The 24,077-nt window shown below is 36.2% G+C and overlaps 1 protein-coding gene across 4 annotated transcripts in view; it reads left to right on the forward strand.

Annotated features, from left to right (window-relative positions):
- Positions 1 to 16,727, forward strand: part of LOC118264302 (homeobox protein unc-4) — a 38,991-nt gene extending 22,264 nt beyond the window's left edge. For 2 of the 4 annotated variants that reach the window (XM_035576771.2, XM_050704693.1), the window contains exons 2-4: positions 1,973 to 2,145; positions 12,211 to 12,350; positions 13,577 to 16,727. In XM_035576771.2, coding sequence (XP_035432664.2) covers positions 1,973 to 2,145; positions 12,211 to 12,350; positions 13,577 to 14,093 — 830 coding nt within the window. In that variant the 3' untranslated portion in view covers positions 14,094 to 16,727. The remainder of the gene's footprint in view (positions 1 to 1,972; positions 2,146 to 12,210; positions 12,351 to 13,576) is intronic. The other 2 variants (XM_035576772.2, XM_050704692.1) reach the window with 2 other exon arrangements.
- Positions 16,728 to 24,077: the final 7,350 nt, after the last annotated feature.

The following is a 24,077-nucleotide window of genomic DNA, read 5'->3' on the forward strand; positions in this document are numbered from 1 at the left end:
TTATTTCTCCATTTTGAGTAACTCTGACAATGACATCTTATCAATACCTATTGGACCCAAATACGGCGAGGCCCATAATAATTAAGGAGATCCCTTGTTTGAGCTACTGCTGTTGAGCTCGCGTTCTGTAGAATAAAACTGAAGAATAAAGATTTTTTTTTCTTCGTATTTTTCCAGGATAAAAAATATCCTATTTTATGCCCAGGATAATAAGGTATAATTATACCAAGTTTCATCGATATCGAACCGTTAGTTTTCACGTGATGCCTGAACATACAGACAGACAGACAGACAAAAACATTTTTAATCACATATTTGGGTTTGGTATCGATCTAGTAACACCCTCTACTATTTATTCTTTCAACATTTTCACCGTACAGAATTGACCCTTTTACCAGATATATTATAATATGAATGAATGAATGAATCAATGAATGAATGAATGTGTTATAAACGTAAGAGTAGACAAATATAAACAGAAAGCTCCAAACTGCTAAGCTATCGGGAGTTATACGTGTTATTGTGAGTCAACCATAAGAGATAGACATTTGCTGTCGTGGAATATTTTTTAAACAATTTTAAGGAGAACATTTCCGTCGTACATGATTTCTGTGTAGCTTTAACCATTAAGGCTGCACACGCGACGGAAGCTTAAAAAGTGGAGTGCACTGCTCTGCTCCTATTGATCGTAGCGTAATGAAAAGTATACTATAACCTGCCCAGGAGTATAAAGAACAGTTGTACCAAGTTTCAATGAAATCTGTCAAGTGGTTTTTGTTTCTATAAAGAACATACATACAGACAGACAGACAGACAGACAGACAAAAATTTTTCTGATTGCATTTTTGGCGTCAGTATCGATCACTAATCACCCGCTGATAGTTATTTTGGAAATATATTTAATGTACAGAATTGACCTCTCTACAGATTTATTATAAGTATAGATATAGATATGGATTTAAATTTTTTGATTTTTGAAATAAAAACTATCCTATGTCCTTTCTAAGGTTCTAGACTATATCTGTACCAAATTTCAACCAAATCCGTCAAATAGTTGCGGAGATTAATGGTATAAGCATAGAATAGTGTTCGACGTGATTCTTTAATTTGACATAACTTTTTTATTTATGAACCGATTGACATGAAACAAACACTAAATGTTAATTGAAGCATACCACAATATATTCGTGAAAACCGCATCCAACTCGGATCAGCCGTTTCTGAGATTAGCGCGCACAGACAAACAGACAAACAGACAAAAAAAAAGTTAATTACATTTTTGGGTTCGACATCGACATAACAATAATCCCTGCTATTTTTTTTATTTTTATTTTCAATGTACAGACAGCACTTTTCTACGATTTTATTATATGTATAGATATCCTTTATTGTCTTGACTAATTCACACTGCGAAGTGTCATAAACTGTGAATTGGTATTGTGCTTGTTTTATTGAGTGTCTGAGAAGGCGGTGCTTTTATCTCTTAATCACTTTATTTTCTGCGAAGTGCGTTCCGTAAGGCAGTGGCGCGGCCTAGCCTACAGCAGTAGGAGGCTAGAATTTGCTCTTAGGTAGTACGTTGGATTAGGTAGTTTTTTAGGTTTTGAGCCAAGATGCCTGGAATTTCTGAATTATTTTCTTCATTTATACTATGTTTATACAGAATTTATCTTTCAATGAGTCATAAAAGTAAAAAAAAATGTATACTTATATATTCTAACGGGCTACCTACGTATTTACTATTGCTATGTAATATGAAACTTCCAATAAATAATAATTAGCCTTTTCTTTCTAAAAAAGGAGAGTTAGACACGGACCAATAGTGCCTGGAGAACTAATAAGAAATAAAAAACACTATGATCTCCTACTTACCCGCCATGATCATGCCAAACCCTCCTATGTAGAGGAGGGTTATAAGTCCAGCAGTAGACCATCACGAACTGTTTTTCTAAATCCCCTATTTTCTCCCCAGGTGGCGTATGTGACGATGATGGTGACAGTGGAAAGAGAAGAAGATCTCGGACGAACTTCAACTCCTGGCAGCTGGAAGAGCTGGAGCGAGCGTTCCTGGCGTCCCACTACCCTGACGTGTTCATGAGGGAGGCCCTCGCCATGAGACTGGACCTCAAAGAGAGCAGAGTAGCTGTGAGTACCACGCTTTATAAAAACTTTAAAAGTACTTAAAACAGAGAGGAGTGGGAGGGACGCTCGTGGCTGAAATCTAAATCTAATCTAATCTAAAAGTACTTAGTTTATTTTCATGATTAAAAATGTATTTATATATTTTAAAACTTTTGGAGTTATGGAAAAGCACAAAAAATACTTAATTGAGGTAATCTTACTAATCTAAAGTTTGTCTTCAAAAGTAAAATCTGCTCATTCACTAACGAACGAAAAAAATAGTGTTTGAATTCTCGAGAAAGGAATTTACAGAATTGTAAAATACTCTATCTTATATTTAAGTTCATAATCAACTGAGTACGGTACCTATTAAATTAAAACATTATGGGTAGCTTATTTCTATATAATGCTTGATTAATGCTCCAAATACTCAATAATCCTAACCACTTCAAACGAGAATAACCAGCGAATCACCCCCAATACTCCATATGTCTAATTCCCAACTTTCTTTAAAACTCACAGCCACTTCACACTCAAGCACAAATCCTTAGGGGAGAACTTTTAGCACCATCAACCATTAAACTTTAAATAAACTAGGCAGGATATGTATCAAAAGTATACAAAATTGAGCGGTACTTTCAGCCATAAACATTAGTCACGGGGTTTAAACATCCCATATTGCTTTGTAGTGTCGGCCTGTCGTATTATATTTAGCAAGCGACGTATGGCAACGGTTACACACCTAATGTCTTAATCCATCGACACTTTACGATCCGCCATTTTGTTACCATAGCGAAACATCCTAATTTTATTACGCACCAAATCTGCTTTAGTATGGTCGCAGCCGATTGCTCCGTCAGATCTAAGTGTTCGCCGGAAATTGACGGATGCCACCATTTTCTTAACGCTAATAACCATGAATGTGTTTGTGACTTATTTCAAGAAAATCAACCTTATTTTGGTACATATAGCTACGTATTTGTTACGCTCCCAAGTCCGGATAAAGTCAAAACAAATATAATCACGTCATCAAAATAAACCAAAACATTACCGAGAAGCTGATCTTATTTGAGGAAAATAGAAGAACAAACACGACGCATACTTGTACATAAGGGTAAAAATGCTGAAGGTTTCCGTTCAATATAAATGAGGGACGATTTCCCTTATTTTCCCCAAACCTTCCGAGGCTAAGCGGCCGCCGGGGACCGCGCGGCTCGCCGCTTTTTATATAAGCTTTAGGATCCGAAATAATGTTCGACTTGAGATAATACAGTTTTGAATGGACGCCGTTTTGTGGCCAACCCTTAGCCATATACGAATTGATGGCATTTTGTTTGGGCTTTTACCTCCGAACGGGAAAGTAATGCTGCTACCCTTCCTTATTTCATTTCGGCAATACGTCTTCTGTTTTGTTTTTATCTTATAGGGTTGAATAGCCCACAGTTTTACTTGGTGTCTGACAAAAATGACCGTGATATTATTCTTCCAATTAATTCAGAAAGGTTATCATACCGAAGTTTAGGGAATTTCTCAAAATAAAAAAGTATACAAAGTTAAAATATCATTGTATACAAAGGCACGACAGCAAAATATTTTCCGCAAAGCGTGTATAAGTAAATCCATTTCTATAATCAGTACTAACGTCGATTGTATCCGACACTTATCGCGGCGGATCTCGCTCTGAGAGACAGACTATCCCGCACCACTCCTAATAGTTGGTATAAATCAAAAGATTGCAATCTTGGCGGCACCCCTGGGACGCGAGTGAGACGGCACGATTGAATAGCATAGATTTAAATGGGCGGGTCAGATAAGGATGGCTGCAGATCGCGCCGCTCCGACCTCGTCCGCGTCGCCGCTCCTAGGGACGTCACAATTCGATTACAGCTCAATAAAGTTAAAGTGACTTGTTTGCGTCTGTAAAGTGGATTTTTTCCTCTTCTTTGATTTCTCTATTTTCTTTCATTCGTCCGACGTCCCGGGCTGCTTTTCTGATCGCAGTATCGTATTATTGACTTGGATTTATAGGCTTCAATGGAACCTATTACATTGAATCTAAAATAATTGAGTGTCATAAATGTGATTTCATTGAAGAATAATTGAATAAGAATGAATATATGTATGATTTTCTCCAACATGAACGTGTATGATTATTATATTTTATTCAGTAGCGTTTTATACGAATGTGCGGGATACATTGGAACATTATGCGAGCATTAAATAAAGCTTTGTCGGTTTCGGAGAGACGGCGAATGTAATCATGGCCTTACATAACATAAGAGTTTCGCGAAAGACGTTAAAAGCCCATTCTTTACTGTAAGTGGCATATTCTAATCTAATTTCATCCCTGCCTGACGTAAACTTGTGAAAACGGCTCACTCGCTCCGCCGTAAGCGCGGAAGTATCGACTTCATTTTAAAATTCATAGCATAAAATTTACATTTATATGCCAATTTCATTCCCTAACAGGGCGTCGGCGGTCGCACGCACACATCAGTATTCCACACACATCCGGCGCTGGCTCGGTACACCCCAAAAGTAAAAAAATAGAAAATCTCCTTACATTCTCTGCTCGGTTGGGAAGAAAAAAGAATGGCGCGAGGTTTAAATATGGAACACTAAATGGAACGCTTAGGCGACAAAATGCGGATAGAATATAAAATTTAAGGATCGTCGTGTGTCCCTGTTGCTCTCCTGTAGCGCGTGTCGCTCCATCCCTTTCAGCGGCCGTCGCTATCAAACACGAGCCGACTTCACCGCCGTAGGCTTAGCGGTAAAAGATAGACATGAGACCTCTACAGGGTTGCTCCTGAGGCGGTGAATTATCGTGCATGAATAATTTTCTCACTAGCAAACAAGATTTGCTTCGTATTAAATTGCTGTAATGTAATTACTGTGCCTAATGAAATGCGGCGCTACACATGCGGACAACCGTATAATTTGAACATTAAACATGTTTAAAACGGAGTTGTCATCCGTTCGTTCATTAATTTGTGGCCCTTCGATTCAAATTATACGTACTTGACACTGTATTAAGTATCATTTGTAATCCTCGATTGAAAATATGTGGCGAGAATTTAATTATCCGTGATAAATGATAATCTGCTGTTCAATATTAATCAACGCGACTCGTTTGAATTTCCGAGTCACTTTGTAATGGAATAAATATTCAATTTATATTTAGTTAAAGAAAATTTTAACGACAGCCCTATTAGGAATCGCTTAGCTGGCAATCGGGACGATCTTGCGAAATTTGTATCTGTCTCTGTCACTCGTACGTCTGGATGTAGATTTGTGTGCAAAAAGAAAGAGACAGCGTATACTGAAATACAGCGCTGTTCGTGATCATGGGATTGTTTACCGGGTTGTTTACAAATCTGTTTGTATCAGCAATACTTTGTTTGGGAAGAAACTCGCCATTTCTTTGGATACAACATTCTCGACTTGGTATTGTTTAACAGGACCTTTTTTGGACTGTTTAGATTAATAATTTTGTCTTTGTCCTGCGACATCACATAAGAAAATAGCTATATGTAATCAATCTTTCTATATCTGAACCTAAATTCATCACAATTTCATCAGCAGTTTAGGTGGTAAACACGTACGAAAATATTCTCTGTTCGACTTGTAATTTGGAATTTCAATGGGCATTTAGGAATCAAGTTAAGCTGTGACACTCACATAATAAAACTGAAAAGTTTATTTCTTGTGTTCAAAGGAGATTCTAATCAGTACCCTTAGTACGTAGTTAAACTCATACTAAGGGTGATGATTAGATTACGGACTAAAGAAGATTAAAGACTGTCTAATATAGCCGTCGTAGATGAATCCACAGGAAATGCCATTTTTAGAAACAAACATAATACATAATATTTATGATACCTACTAGTATAACTGAACAGAAAACAAAACGTGATTTAACAAAGACAACGTGCCGCTCAGCGAGTGAAGATTAAAATTAAATCTTTATTAAAATTTTATAGTTTAGGACAATTGAGTAGAAACTGTTAATAGACTGTAAAACTATTGTTAATTGCATCATATATTTTGTTATTATCGTTATAATATTCACGTAAAATATTCAATGAATAGAGAATCGATCATAGGCTTTAGTTATCTTGACTATAGTCCTACCAATTATAGTTCTGTCTGTATCCTATTGTGGTAGCTAATTAGTCTCATTGTAAAAGCGAGTTTAACGCCAATAATATTAAGTCAATTTTATCATGGACCGTCTTGAATTTGAGGAATATAATAACTAATAGTAATACTATGCTCGAGCTGAAAATGGTTCCAAAACTGACTGTTTTTCCTTTTGTCATTTATTGAAATGTGCAGTTTGATTAGGTTTAATGTCTGATTTCAACTGACAAAATTAAAATAAAAATTAGTCATCTACCCTATTATGTTATTGCAAGTGGAAGCGAAATTATCAAAGTCACACACACACTTATTACGATCACCTCAAAAAATACACTTTTGGAAACTAACAATAACAAACAAAGATTAATATAAACTGAAAACATACCAAGACACTCGAATCTTAATTCCTTATCTTTACAGTTTGCACAATAATGTAAATATAGACGTTTTAAAAACAAATCCTTCTATACTAAAGTCGCTCAAAATTGTATAGGGGAAAGTAGGTGTCGATCCTTGGTAAAAGTAAATAAGTGTCGACACCCCTGTAAAAGTGGGGGATGACAAGTCAATGTATCGACACCACAAACGTCTTTCTACACCCTCGGGTAGGGGAAGAAGCTATCCTCTTTGACATCACTTAATAAATGGATCTTTCTTTTTACATTTGTCCTCAATTTCCTGTGGTTAAGTAAGGATTTTGTGATTAAAATTGGGATTTTTGGTAGATTTTTCTTTTGTTCATTTGATGTGGTTGATATTATGACTACTGTAAATAATAATGAAGTTTCAGGTTCATTAACAAGGTTTGAAACTCATATTCACGATGCATACTTAGGTACTCTGAAAAAGCCTAGTGCCAGGTTTTAGGATGTTTTTCCACCAGAGATGGGCTATGTGACTATGCTACGAAAATGTAATAGCTAAGCTATGAAACTACGAGTATGTGAATGTCTCCACTGATAGAGCTATGTAATTTGCGTGTTAGAACACAGTGGAAAAACATCCTTAATCTGTTAATGTGAAAAACAGATGTGCTTTAACTGGTATCTTTAGCTGTCAAAGTCCAAGTCAATATTATTTATTTCAATAAGATCAGGAAGACACTTTTGAACGATAAAGCAAATATTAAAAGTGTCTGTCTGTCGGTCAGTCCTCTAAGGACTATTTGCTCGTTCCAGTTAGTATAGATTCCTCTATTGAAGCTAAGTAACAAAACGAGTTTACCTTTGCTTATTCTTTCAGGAATGAAAAGGTTTAATGTTGCATAATGTGTATGTAACAAAACTATAAATTTAGCCATCCATCCATAAGCAATCTTTATTTATACATACCTACATACATGTATAATTATTACATCAAACGCTGCACTCTCCAATACGCTTCTGAAAACAAAATAAAAACAAATCAGTTCCTCCCTCGCGGGGGTATTAATGACACACCCTCTAGGAGGGGTGGGAGGATATACGTAGGTCATTAGCAGAGGGTTACTACCCACCGGGTCATTACGACCCACTAATCAATGTATTCGATTAGACGTTACAAACTTAGGGTTAATTAAAATTAGCTATGTATGTGGTTTGGGGATGATTTTTATATGTAGATGTAGATTAATGGGTGCTTTTTGTATGATTAATGGTTGATTAAAGGCCATTAATAGTAATATTTGTTAGATATAATTGTGTTTTTTTATTTAATTTTTGTTTGTCATTATGTCTTAATGCCTACAAAACTAAACCTTTTACGTAAAAAAATAATGGAGTAAATAAATTTGTTTATAAGAAATGTCATGTATTATATTTTAACATAGAAGGTACTAGTTTAAGCATACACACTCATCACATCATCAGCCTATAAGTGGTCATTGCTGACCAACTTACCTCCACGCTTGCTCAATGCAGGTTGACAATCTCAAACTTATAGGTAATTAAAAATTATAAGCATAGGTTTCCTGGCGATGTTTTCCGTTTGTCAGTGGTGTATAAATAATCTTAGAAAGTATGCATAACTTGGAAAAAGTCACCTTGGTACTTGGTTAGTTTCGGATCCGCACACTCATGTTTAACATACATTGACAGCAAAAAATAGTAAAAAAAATCTTACAAAATAATCGCGGCAGTTTATACCCTAGTACCCTAAATCCTAGGAAATCCCTAGTGTTAGTAACATAATATATAGTAATGAAACGTTAATACGTATTTAATTTTAATTACCTAGCCCTAAATCGATTTTCAACCAATAAGTAAATAATTGCGACTTATATTATAATTATACTAATAATAAATAGAAAACGTGGTTGTTTCCTTCAAAATCGATTTTTAACGGAAAACCATTGTTTTTAAATCATTTACAGTAAATGAATATACTCGTATTGATTGGGTTATTATTTTTTAATCATAATTTCTTTAAACAATGACTTTATGGGTAAAATTTCTTTTACACGTGTAAGAATTTTATATGCAAATTATTCAGTAGGTAATAACTAAAAGAAATACGTAATTATAACTAAATGCAATCAAATAACTGAAGCATTAAAAATGCATTTTTTCTAGTTATGAAGTTAACCTGCCTTAAAATTATAACTTGATTTTTAGTCAGTAAGAGTATAAGACATTCCCTTAGTTGTTGGAAGTTAGCCTACCTCAAAATCATATAGATTTTCGGTCAGTTAGAGTTAGACATTCCATCCCTTTTCACATAACGAGGAAGAAATCATTTGATGATGCAACCTTCTCCCTGCACCCAAAGCCTATTTTAAAAACAACAATTTTAGACCACCACCTAAACCTGATTAAACTTTTAAACTGAACAAAGCAAAACGTATGAACAAAGCAACCAGAATAAAAAAAAAACAAATATGATGTGAACCATTTATACTTAACAATTTAATTATACCGAATTCTGTGAGAATTTTTATTAAATAAATTCGCCAGATGGCAGTCATATTCATATTATGCGTCTTTTGCAATAAAACGCGATGGCCTGCTCGTAAAGCTGGCCCCAATTCGTACACCAAAACCTATGTTACATTTTCATAATATACTATATGGATATACATACATAGGTATTACTTGAAAATATTCGTATAGAAAAGATAAAGAAGTGGGTTTGTTTAATAAAATTGATGACAAAGGAAATGTTTAGCTTTTCTGTCACTTTCTCAAATGGTTTCTGCTCAGTATCTTAGTGTTGGTTGAGTTTGTTTTATGTTTAATGTAATCAAAACGCCTAACGCGGTTTCTTTTCGATTACTTTAAACGTAAAGAAATTCATATAGGTAACAGTCCTGAACAAATGACATTTAGGTAAACGTTAGTGTTAACTTTGGTATTCGCTTGTTCGAATAGCGTTTATTGCCATTTGCTTACAGGACTTGAACTGCTCATACGTAATACTAGCTTATTTCACTCCTTAGAAATGCTGTGTAACATTTTGGTTTGATAAATTTTCGATAACATTCTGTTTCTTGTTTTAAAACCTCAGGGTAAATGAGGTTTGAATCCATTGGATTAAGATATTCTCCAAGAAACGAAGAAGTCATTATCATATATACTTAGGAACCTCCCGTAACACAACGTCACTACCACAAAAATATTAATTAAAACCTCCAGATCTCATAAAAATAACACAAATAACCTAATAAAAATGTAAGTATTAATTAAAAATTAAGGTCTGAACCAAGAGATGTCATATGATGCTTACGTAGTTGCGACAGAATATTAGTGAGCACCGCGCTCCGCAGCCGCGCGGTGGTCTGACCACCATCAAAGACTGACCGTCCCAGTGACCCGCCATAAACATAATTTTACAGCTACAATTAAATTCCATACTTACGGAGTATTTTACTACCAAACCATTGAAATCATTGACAATAACTGCATTATATCGCCGACGTGGGATATTCGTTTACGCACTCAAGATAGTTAATCGTTTGTCTTTGAAGATACTACAGCAATAACGGAGTTATGAATATTCAATGTTTTGATATTAAAATAAAGGCTATACACCATACCTACGTACTATAATAATTACTATACAAGCGATACCAGACGAAAATCGTATGGTCGTGGCACAGGAATGGTTATTAAAACAACAAAAAGTTTCAGAAACCTTTTAAACAATAACACGCGGGACACGGGGACACCATAGAGTCAGGAAGGATTGATACTGGATGTGGTATTGTTTTAGTGCAATAGGCAGGTTCAGTTAGGTTCACAATGGTGCTAAATTTTTCGTTAATCTTTTCTTAACTGTTACTGATTGCGATATTTTCTGGGCAACCTATCATTAGCAATTAATATCGAGTTTACGCAGACTGTTTCCAGATTATCGATACCTAATCGATACTTAATGTATTCAAGAATACATTACAATCCATATTTTAAATGAAAAAGAGCCTAAAACCAAAGGCAGTCATCATCAGTTACCACAAAGTTTCGCACATCACGGAAGATAGCGCCAATATGCAGCGCGTCAAATGCGCGCGCACGCCTGTCCGCCATTACGATGGTAATGTGCAGGCGCATTGAAATTTAACGTCTCAATTCTTGGCGGGTCGCGGGCACTTTACATGGCTTTGTGCGCCGAGATAACTTCTCTAACCTTTTATAGATGCCGGTTAAGTATTTAAGTAAAGTACTAAGTACTTGGTGTTATTGGAAAAGAGATTTCATTGGACGCTTTCCGTTTAATTTGACCGTAATGTGATTCTTATGGCTTTGGAATAAGGTTGTTTATGATAAAGAAGTGACTGTTCTTCTAGGGTATTCTGTGTTGAGAGCCAACATGGTACAGTAGCTTCATGATAAGTATGACTTGAATGTGAAATAACACCTACTCCTATTAGTCGAGTCAAAGTTTTTTTTTTTATGAAACGCATCCGGTAAACGAACATACGTATCACCTGATGGTAAGCAATCGCCGCCGCCCATAGACATTTGAAACACCAGAGGCGTTACAAGTGCGTTGCCGGCTTTTTGGGGGTTAGGAATTTAAGGGTTGTTGTTCGGGAATCGGGGATTGGGAAGATGGGAATTGGGCCTCCGGTAACCTCACTCAGAAAACGAAACACAACGCAAGCGTTGTTTCACGTCGGTTTTCTGTGAGGCCGTGGTATCACTCCGATCAAGCCGGCCCATTCGTGACGAAGAATGGCTCTCCCACACTTGAAGTTTGAATCAGTTTACCGTACATATGACGATGTGACACCAAATCTGTTCTTAACGGTACACTATTATAACACAGTGAATTAAAAAGCGGATAAAAAAGGCATACCTACCTACTTACTGGCACATTGAATGTTTCAACAAAAAATATCGGATATAGATAATCGTGATCTCGCTATAATATAATCGTGCAAAATAGAGCAATGGCTTGCATAACGGTGCACTTTTTACTCAACTATCATTTTTGTGCAGATGCCCGGGTATTTTTAAAAAGATATGACCTCTAGACGACATTAATCTTGTAGGTGCAACAAGTGATTTTTTGTCCAGTTAATCCACAAAGATACGGATTGTCGCTTTAATAGTTATGTTGAAGTAAAAAATATAATCCAATACCTACTTGAAAATATGTTGCTGGCTATTAATCCACGTCTCTACCTAACTGGTTGCATGTTTGGAGCGGTGGCTGGGCAAATGGCTGTCGCACAACGAGCGGATCGATTCCGGAACAACTTTTGTGTGATCCACAGATTGTTTCGTGTCTGGGTGTGATGTGTATGTTAATTTGTGTGTTTGTAAACGCACCCATGGCACAGGAGAAAATCGGAGTGAAGGGCAACGTTTTAAAACAAGAAAAAAAATACTACTATACAAAAGTAGCAAAATGTGATGAGCAAGATTAGTCTTTGAACAGTCCATCACAATTCTTCAATTCAGAATTAACTTAACCTAGTTATAACAATACTGAAAATATAACTAACCATATTATTATCTTCTCACACAGGTATGGTTTCAAAACCGAAGAGCGAAATGGCGTAAGAAGGAGCACACGAAGAAAGGCCCGGGTCGACCAGCTCACAACGCACACCCACAGTCCTGCTCCGGAGAACCGATACCACCACACGAGCTGAGAGCCAGGGAGAGGTGAGATATGTGCATAACGTAGTTTTACAACCTAGTGTGTATTGAGGCTGAAAACCTAGATTTAGGGTGCTTTTCCACCCCAGATCTAGTATACGTTGCTGTAGATGATTTAAGAACCTACTTTTGGATTTTCTCCTGTGCCGTGGGTGCGTTTACAAACATACAAGTTCACATTACACATGCGATATACGTTGCGCGGCAGCCAGTTGTGAACCGTGCGTTTGGCTTCCACATATCATATTCATTGGTACACATTACTTAGCACTGGTGGAAACAGACTCAGCTATGTTTTTTATATGGAAAGATGCGTGCTATGTGTGCTATGTGTGGCCTCCCTACTATCGATTGAATACTCGAGTTGCGCATCTTCCTTGGCGGCGGTGCTTTATAGCACATTTTACTCACACTGCTACATAGCTTATTAACAGGGGAAACGGACATAGTGTCACAGCTTAGCTATTACATCTTCGTAACATAGCTACGTAGCATCTTTTGTGGAAAAGCACCCTAAAGATAGAAATGAGTTGGTAAAATGGCGGGTGGAAAGTCTAATTACTTATTTCTTTCTGTGTTTTTCCCCATCATCATTTTATTCTATGAATGATTAAATCTCCAAATCGACGTTTTACCTAATAAAACTATCAATAAAACATTTTGAAATGAAACGGTCACAAAGCGTGACATTGCCCAAATCCAGATTCGACCAGAACTGATAATATTAATCGTTGTGTCAATAATTGTCATGAAAAAGTGTTTTAAATAAATTTCCCTATCTCATGTTCTTCTTAAACAAAAACTTTTATTGCGTTTTTACGACTTTAATAAACGATTATTTTTAATGTCGCGGCGAATTTGATTAATTAACTGATGTAATTTGTTCGAAGGTTTTGTATTAATTTCATATGATTAATACAAGTAATCGTGCTTTTATCTGGTGTCCAAGTAATTTAAAGAAAACATAAAGAGATAAAAAATACATTACAATGTGCAGAGGTTACGCGTGACGCACGGACCGGTGTGCACTCTTTCCGTTATGTCATCGACGGTGACAGTTTTATCACAATAGCTTCGATAAAAGTGTCAAATATTCATATCCTACAGTCCACTACAATAGTAATTAGAAAGATAACAATACACGATGCCTAATAATGAACTTTATTAACATTGAACTGAATCATTAAGCTATAGATTCTATACTAATTGGGCCCTATCGATTTTATCAACAGGGCGAGAAGAAGAAAGAAGTTGGCAAAAGCGTTGGAGAGGCAAGCGAGGAAGCTGCGGGCTAAAGGCATCGCGGTGGACCTTGAGGCTCTGAAGGCGGAGTACCTGGCGCAGCACAAGAACAGCGGCCTGTACTCCGACTCAGACGGGGACGGCGAGGGGGAGGACAGCATGATAGATGTGGTGGGGGGAGACTCCTGCCACGACTCGGGACCTGAAGACTTCTCCCTTTCGGGCCGACTTCGGGCACCTTCGGGCGCCGACGGCATGAACAACTCCGACAGCTCGACGTCCGACGGCCATTCGGGGCGGCACTTCAGCCCGACCCCTGACCCTCAGCCCTCTTTCTTCAAGCACTTCGGCGGAGCCAGTACGAACTTCGAGAAGTTCGACTTCGACTCCGGCCGAGCAGTCTCCTTAGACCTGAGCGGTGGAGGCCACGCTACAGAGGACCTCTCGAAAAATGGAGGGACGAGAAAACACAATCCTTTCAGTATAGAGTCCTTACTTAACACGTGAAAGTGACTACAATGTGACAATAGAGGCTCTCGGATAATTCGTGACTGACCAGTGAACGTTGTGGCTGAGTGACTCAGCAGTGACTGAAATGTCGATGGTAACAGAGTTCTCTCAGTACGTTAAAAGTGAAAACACTTCGGGAACCAATATTTCTGCTGATGTAGCCACGATAGTGGTGTAGCAACACTTGAAGGCATTTCAGAGATGTTCCTTTGCTTACAATAAAATGTTATTATCATTAGATTAATCAGCTTTTGTAAAGACTTGATGAGTACCATATAATTACATATCTCGTGTGAATACTAGACTTAGGCAATGTATTATATAGGTAGTAGTGTATATAGTAACGATCTATATTTATTTTCTTTAATGTTAATATATTTTTCTTTTACAATCGGGGCAATAATTTTATATTGACGTTTGTTGATGATGTGGTATTTTATTCGTTTATTTTTTTGCGATTTCAAATTTTATTATTTTTTTATTTACAACAAAATGGCGTATGACTTGAATGGTGTTTAGGTCGAACATGTATGCTAAACAAGTATATGGTACACGTAAATTGGTGTAAAGATTATGTCAGTAGGTAACGGGCTAATTTGTTGAGTTTCAGGAACAAAACATTTTAGGTAGTTTTAAACGTGTCATTACGGTTTAACAACCCAATGAAACACTAAGTTTCAGTCCATTAGACAGAACGGTGAGCAATTAACTTAATTACGACGCCATTGCTGTATAATTTCTTGACAGAAACACTTTGTAACAATTACTGCGATAAACTGAACCAGCCATGATACATCATGCTTACAAAAAGGTTTAAAATATACGACATTAATACTTCTAGATGTGTTATCGATATCTCGATATCGATGCTAAATAAAACCAGACAGGACCACATTAACACAAGGTGATATATTTTAATTAATTAAAAAACAGACTTTTATTAATCCATAAATAAAATTTTCAATTTAATTCATAGCATAAGAAATAAATTACAGAAATAATAACAAAATCTTTATCGCGGCTCCACGAACTAGAACAACATCGAACAGCGAACTAATGAAAAAAAAAACAAATCCATAAACTAAAAAAGATGGCGGCGCAAATAAAATTACTATTGGCGAAAGAAATACAATCTCTTGTCGTAAAATAACAACAATTAATGAACGTATAATGCGTAACGACCGATAAGAGAGCCAATTAGCAAAACATTATGGCTACGTTCACTTTACTGCCATTTTTACTTATTCCGCAGTGAGTTTATAGGTACATAACAATGTGCAAGCCGATTGGTCACGGAGTCATTGTCTCGAGCCGTTGGCACGTGAAATTATCCACTTTGAAAATGGCTATAGAACATTTTTATTAATGTTTCTCTTATTCTCTTTCACCATGCCCTTTCTCAACTAGCCTAGTGGTCAGCAGTGTTGTCTAGATTTCGCTGAATGACTGAATTTCCGTCACCATTTACTATATGCTTTACTACGGATTAATCCTAGTACAATTTTCTCAGTAAAACTCGTTATTAAATCCAAGCTTAGCTGTAATTAAGGCCATAGATATTCTTGAGAAGCGGAACCAATGGCATTTAATAGATAGTTAATATACTTCGACAAAATTATAACATAAAATCAGAAAGTGGGAAATGATTGGCGAAAGTGGCCCTTCGATAGTTTTCTCTGTCATTCAAGAAGCATCGACATTGAAGTGACTTTAGGATAATATATAAAGTAGATAGTTGTAATCATGTTACACTTTACAAAGTTGCAATTATATAACAAACAAAGTTCGTCATTGATAAACTAAATTAACGTTCAAGGACGAAATAATTTGCTAAAGCAATTTGCCAAAAGCATAACATTGATATACGCAGAGTAATGTAACCCCTAGATAAGATGACACCTATAAAAATGATTTTAGTACATTGTTATGGAAACATGGAGACAAAATAACGTTTATTACTCTTTTACAACAATTAACATTTGACGTCGAGCCATTATATTAGCGCCCGTAACCTACTGACACCAATTTACAATCACCATAAACTGATAATTCACATAAATGATAAAATAATAATTCTTACCCTCGGACGATAAAAACTCTTTGATCTCTCTTTTAAAACTGTACCTACAAGTAATATTAAGAATTGTGTCTAGATATTAAAGTGTATTTTATTTTTTTATGAAATATTTTGCCAGTGTATAACGATTTATAGTTCAAACGAATAAGGCATACATTCGTCTGTTCATCTTAATTTATGTTTAAGACAATGGTACATACAGACTGTATTTCCTAATTTATTTATATGGAACCAACCTACAGATATATAACGTTAAGTTCACACAATATACAATAAGTTCACGCCACATCCTTGTAGGTAATATAATTTTGTTCTTTTATAACGAAAGTAATGTGTAGTAATAAAATATAAATGGTTACTAACTGTACATTTTGTAGTCGGAAACAATATATTAGGTACAAAACATATTGACTAAGTTTTAATTTATATTTATAGACGAATGAACGGTGGAAAATGGATATTTGTAAATTGATTATCACACTGTATGTAAGATGTAAAAAGGTATGTTACGTGAGTAATTTATTGAATCAAAATATAACACGATTAAACACACATATCGGTGATTTATTTGTTGGTGTGCGTCCAGACTCCAGACCCAGACTACAATTAGATGCGGCAGACAATTAAGCAGAGCCGCGCCAGCCGCCAGACATCTTTAGAACGCTCGATAAATCTCCGGCTGTCGCTGTCGCATTCAAGTGAACAACACGAGGCTTTAATAGAGTTATACACCGCATTGCCATTATGATTATAATGTGCTAGGGTCGGCTTTCGAGCACGCTCGTAATTGAGCATATTGTGCAGCCGGCAACTATCAAAATATAGGAAACAACACAATTCCAATAACAAATGAATTCTAGCAAACCATAGGCGGCATGTGATTATATATTGAACAAAATATTTAACGTGGCATTAACTAGAGGTTTAACTGCCATTTTGTGGGGTACAAAGACACCGAACGTCTTGGAACCGCAGGTAAAGTAACGTTATAAAATATGTATGGCTTTACTCCAACACTCGTTAATGCAACTTAATAGTAAACACATAATTGAGTGTTCACACTTACATTTCTTCCTGGTGCATTCAAATTATAATGGTGATTAAGTGTTATCGTAAATTGGATACAATATTGCATCTTATGAAAGTTATATAGGGCTCCTTTTTAAAGTAAATGGTAACAAAATAATATCAAAGTCAAAAGCAAATTATTAATTTCAATTGGACCAATAAAGTATCTCCTTTAGAACGTCGACTGTTCGTGCCGTGTTCGTCCCACTGCAGGGTAAAGGCCTACCCTCCTTCCACTCCTCGCTTTGCAGAGCTTTCTGTGGTCAACCCTTATCGTACATGTCAAGTTCGTCCCGCCATCTCCTTCTGGGCCTGCCGCGACGTCTGTTGACATTGAGAAGGCTCCAAAATTATGAACATTATTTTAAATATATTTGCAAGAAACAATGATACGGTTTTAAACAGTTTTAAAGAATTAAAGAAAAAAAAGAGTACTGATACGATTCCCTGGGACCCCACGCCGCCATGACGAATGCTTTGGCGTTTATAATTTTGAACACGAGCAAATTATTTTACAAAATGCTCGCCGCCTCTGATATGTGACACCGTGTAATTGTGACCGCAAAATGAACCCGATGTTTTAATTATTTTGTTTCATATACACTCCAAGATTTTTTCCCTCTTACTGAGAAGATTTAGGATTGGTTTCACATGCGGTATTATCTTATATTTAGCTCAGCAAAGGATAAGCAGAAACGTTCTGTTATAAGTACAGACGTTTGCAGACTTCCTCAAAATAATACATTCACGAACTGCAGTCTAATATCTCCAAGTTACAATGCACAGCAGAGGTACTTTTTGACATACTTCTTTACTCGTCAATAATTGTGATTAAATAAATACATGTACAAGGATTTCCTTCAATATACTTTTAATGAGCCTGAAAATGGAAAATGCCTCTTCTCACATAAATAAAAGAACGAGCAGACCAATATGAGGTTTGTAATTTAACAACAAACTCCAAAACTTAAAAAAAACTATCTAATAAATCCCAATAACTCTACTACTTTAGAAAGGCATAAAAATTACCGACAGGCAACATACTACTAAACCACTCAACCAAAATGGACACTTGACTTTCAATAGCGATCTAGAAAAACAGCATTATATCATGTCAGTCGGCTGATAAAGCATTGGTTAATTGTGATGCTCTTATTAGATAAATATTTGTAGCAGCTAACAAGCTGTCACTACAATATAATTACGGATTAATAGATAATCGGGACTAGCACGTGCTTCGTCATCGTTATGTCAGACTATCATTGTTTAATGATCAACTGCTGATTGGAGAATTTTGCAATATTTTAAGTTTTAAGTCAGTAAAGTTATGGGCTGATTAAATAAATGATGGACTAAGATATCAGGTAATACATTAACAGCTTATAAGTGGCCACTGCTGACCAAAGAACTCTACTCACACGGAGAAGCACCACGCTTGCTCAATGCGGGTTGGCGATTTCAAATACAAGCCAAGTATAAATTTAAACCAAGGTTTCCCCACGATGTTTCCTTCATCGTTTGTCAGTGGTGTCTAAATTATCTTAAAAAGTATATTTAAGTCGGAAAATGTCACATTAGCACTTTGGTACCTCATGCATGAGAAGCAGGCGTCTTAAACAAACGGGCCAAAACGACGTTTTTCAACATTAAAATCTAAAAACACTAAAAATCTAGAGATTGTAGCCGCATTAGCTTTCACTTTAGCACCAAGGAATTGAGTCCCAGAAAAAAGTAATCTTTTTACTAAAATACTGCTAATACTGCTTACTTTATTTATCGCAAAAACTTATAAAAAGCTTATCTGATTGACAACCCTTGTATAGGTATGGGCGATATCAGTTAATTAATTGCAGGGTATAATTATGTGATTAACACTATATCGCCTTTCAACATACCATTTACTTTTTACTTGCTAATATCCATCGAGTTGATAGCTGCATGTCACATCAACATCAATTTTACTGGATAAAGCAAATTGAAAAAAAAAAGTGTTTCTCATGTTTTCTAAGTGTGGATTTTTCATTGAAAAGTTGAACTTTGTATATAAACCAATTTAACAAAAAAATACACGTTTACTCAAGCAAATACAGTGAAACCTCGTTAAGTGAGACATCAAGGGACCTTCAAATTGGAATCACTAGAGGTATTCCACTAACCCAGTGTCTCAGATAACCAGGTATAAATAAACATTTGTCTCATTTACAGAGGGTTCCATTAATGGAGGTGAACCTACGGGTTATTTTACATAAAGAGGTGTGATTCTAAAATAAAACAATGTGTTATGTGCACATTATAAATGAATAAGAATAAGTAAATCAACAAACAAAACGATGTTGTCTCAGTTACTGAGGTTTATGCATTAAAATTCACTTGCTGTCTCAGTTATAGAGGTAACTAAGATGATAAATCGAAAGAACGAATCCCAGATATAGAGGGTTGGTTGTCCCACTAATAGAGGTAATTCAGTGCCAATGGGTAGGACCTCAGTATGAGTTCCATTTGTGGAGGTTTCTCACTTATCCAAGTCCCACTTAACCAAGTTTCACTGTATTTGGAGAAAAATCTGTACTAATTTCGCAGACGCGGTGACGTCGCCCAGGCTACACGACGCATCATCGCGTCTATGCACGCTGCTCATGATGAAGAGTCACTCTGTAACTAGAAACTTTCACGAAAGATGTAAGGATCGTAGGAACTCTCGTCTCTGCCTACCCCCATAAGAGATAGGCGTAAGGTTATATATGTATGTATTAGATAGACCTGTATAAAAACCTAAATAAAACAAAAAAAATACTAACAAAGCCGAGACCCCGTACTTGGCAGCCACACTAATAACTACCCAACCAACGATGCAGTTCGAGGCATTTTCATAACCAATGATAAAAATCTAAGTAAATACCAACCGTACCTACAAAAACCAGAATTTTCCAAAATAACACAGACAAGCCAAAAGATATGGTGAATAACTAGCTGGTAAGATAGCAGCCTGAGGTCATATTATCACTTGAACCGTTTAATAAGGACAAATAACAAGTGGAAACATATTTCATGCGCCCGCGCACAGTCAAAGTTCGTGCGCGTGATTCTATTTATTAGGTTTCAATGTATTTGAATGTTAGTAATTTATATTTATTTTGTTGGTGGAGGAAAATGAAATGAAATAAAATATTTATATGCAAAACTAGCTTCTGCCAGTGATTTAATACTGAAAATAAGAAAACTCTAAAACATTGTCTTTAAAATTGTTTTTATAAATACAACATTTTTTTATGGAACAAGCCGGTAAACGAGTGGACATATCACCATATGATGGTAAGCAATCGCCGCCGCCCATGGACACTTGAAACACCAGAGGCGTTACAAGTGCGTTGCCGGATTTTTGGGAGTTAGGAATTTAAGGGTTGTTGGGGAATCGGGGATTGGGAAGATTGGGAATTGGGCCTTCGGTAACCTCAACGAAACGAAACGAAACGCAACGCAAGCGTTGTGTCACGTCGGTTTTCTGTGAGGCCGTGGTTTCACTCCAGTCGAGCCGGCCCATTCGTGCCGAAGCATGGCTCTGTTACAATTAAAACAAAACACTCCTTTTTCACCAACGAACGGTTATACAATACAATCTACTTAATTAAAGACTAGAAAAATAGAAACAAACCAACATCAAATTAGACATGATTCCAAATACGAAATACAAAAACGCGCGCCAAACATTCCCGCTAAAACGTCAAAACAGTTACGTTGCACAGATTAAAACTGATTACTGGCCAGTTACTTTCGGACTTTCACAGAGCAATCTATCTCACATGAGTAATGGATACGAACCATTCTCCGGCGCTGGCCGCATCATCGTTAGCCATTTCTGTTATTATAACCCATTCGTATAACATATTACCCGCGGTGAGGATGAAGTGCGTAATAGCTGGGTGTTTAGGTAAATTACCGGGATTTAATATTAAGAGCCACATTTGGCGCTCATTTCGTGTTATTTTCGCCATCTTAGCGTTAAAAAAATGGCGGCGTTTATATTTGAGGCGCTAAGTGATATTTGAAATGATTTCAATTGGTAGGTTTTAGGTTTGTTATTGATATCATTGGAGTGTGTGGTCTTATATTAAAGCAAGAATACTTGGATTCTTTGATTTCATGACCGAATTGTAATGAAAGCAATTAAATATAGATTAGACAGATTACCTGATGGTAAGCAATCGCCGCCGCCGCGCATATACACCCGAAACATCAGAAGCGTTACAAGTGGGTTGCTCGTCTTTTGGGGATTAGGATTTTTGGGTTGTTGGGGAATCGGGGATTGGGAGGTAATTGGGCCTTCGGTAACCTCACACATACAAATAAACACATCGCAAGCGTTGTTTCGGTTTTCTGTGAAACCGTGGTATCACTCCGTTCGTTCCGAAACATGGCACTACCACACTTCATAACTACAACTAATAAGGCCTATTTTACACTCAAGTAAAAAAGATATCGAAATTGATTTTCCAAAATTTAACATAGTACAATTATATTACAAATCTGTTTGACATAATTCATTCGAAAATTAAGACATTTGACCGTTGACCACAGATGCATAAATATAAAGTTTCAATCAATAAATCATTATTTTAATATTAATATTATAATTTACTTCGCGTCATAATTTAAATTAATAATTGCGAATGGTCAATGATTTAGGTGATAATGCTCATAAATTCACATTCTTATCTTGAAATAGACGAATAATTAATTTTACTACTGACTGTTTAATAACCTCAATTGTATCATAGTTTGATCTAAATAACTGAATAATGCTACATATTTTTTTATACATAAATGTAAGTACAGATATATAATACTAAAAGACGTTCGACTACTAAACATATGCATGTAACTTAGAACATAATTGTTGGGATTGGAAGAAACTAAAATTGCTGGATTTCCTAATCTAAAAAATTTTACCCTTTCTTCTGATGAATTCCAGATTGGCTAGTTGGATGACGATGATTCATTTATCAGGTTTAAATTGTCTTAGTATCTATGTAACTGTATTTTTATTTTCATATAGATAGCCACCAACCAATCAGTACCCTTAGTATGAGTTTAAACCAACCAGATGGATTAAACCAACCAATCAAAGCGCCGGACGCGCTGTCGTTTCGATTACTTTAAACGTAAAGCAAATTCATACTAAGGGTACAGAACACCGAACGCGCTCTCGTTTCGTTTTCGTTAAACGTGAAGCGAACTCGTACTAAAGGTACTGGTAACAAAATATCATGAAATTCTATCCAGCCGTTCTTGAGTTACATTGTCAGTGACACGGTTTACTACAAGTTTACCATGTATCAGAAAATCATCCAATGTCTTCTCTTGCCTTGGGCGAAGCGACAGGGAGTGTCAGACTCTTACTGACTAAAAACCACCCCGTTCCTACTCCTGCTTTTCTAGCCGGAACATCGGTAAACCCGCTATGTAGTCCGTAGGTCCGGATCAGGCATCAACCTTACTGGGCTGATAGCTCTATAAGGCACCAGCGGAATGCGACGCGCTTTAATACCTGTAGGTACTTACAAACATATACATAGAGTAGGCCTACAGAATATTTAACCAGGCAATAAACTACACAGAACACACAGAGCGTCTTCTAAACACAATGTATATCAAATAAAATGTCTTGTTATTACTCTCTACGTAGTTATTTACATTAATAGCAGCCGCAAATTATATATAACTGAGAATATATTAACTCTCATATTAATCTTAACACAGGCTACACAGCCTACTTGAGTCGCGAAGCGTAAAATAAACAAAAAAATCTGTCTTATTTGTTAATTCTGGATGTGGTGTAGTGGAGTTGTGTTGCAGTAGTTTCGTTTTAATCGACGTTTCAATTTCATCTACTTTACTTAAAATGAGTTTTATGCGAGTTCTCTCACATGTGTTTTGTATTTAGACATATTTGTTGATATTTGGAGCTGCGGACTACCTAGTGGGTTTACCGGGGCTCCGGCTATAAAGAAGGAGTAAGAACGGGGTGGTTTTTAGTCAGAAAGAGTTTGACACTCTCTTTGCCTCGCCCAAGACGGGAAAGGCATTGCACGATTTTCCTCCCTTAACAAACACATATTTGTTTATGCTCCTAAGATATTATAGAAAAAATATTAATATTAGGTTACAAGTTAACATTTATCTTTAAGTACATACAAATTTTCACAACCTGTTTCAGTCTCTTAAATAGCATTTTAAACTAGTCCTCTATTTAGCAAAAAAATCCTAGGTATTACATAAAAGCGATGCAAAAAATCGCACTTTAAAGGGCAAGCAATATGCACCTTACCTTGATCATATCCTTAAACAGACACTCATTATGCATTCAATTTTGTGGTCACTAGACTAAAGACCTAAAGGACCCCTCTAATTACACACCTACAAACCACAATCGACCTTCTCCCCTTGCTCTGTCTAGTGACAAAAAAGCTTATAGAGCGCAATGGTACGGCATTAACCACGCACTAATTATAGTGTATGTAAATTAAGGCATTTGAACCCAAATGATTCAATTCGGTCAGCTTTTCATTTAGCCTGCTTATCAAAAGCATTAATCTTTTTACTAAGCTCGGGCGAGCAATTAATTCGTCCATACATAGGGAAATTATATTAATTGACCTTTTTTTTATTTTAGTTTCTGAAATTATTATCAGGAGTAATTGTGATTGTTTTCTAATGGTATTTTTGTATCTAGGTTAGGTAGGGATGGTTATTTTTTTATGTGAGTCAGTCAGTCAGTAGATAATATCTCACTTTCTGAAATATTCGTGAAGAAATGAAGTACATGGTGGTTCGAATAG

Source organism: Spodoptera frugiperda, chromosome 26 (assembly GCF_023101765.2).
Source record: "Spodoptera frugiperda isolate SF20-4 chromosome 26, AGI-APGP_CSIRO_Sfru_2.0, whole genome shotgun sequence".
Classification (NCBI taxonomy): Eukaryota; Metazoa; Arthropoda; class Insecta; order Lepidoptera; family Noctuidae; genus Spodoptera; species Spodoptera frugiperda.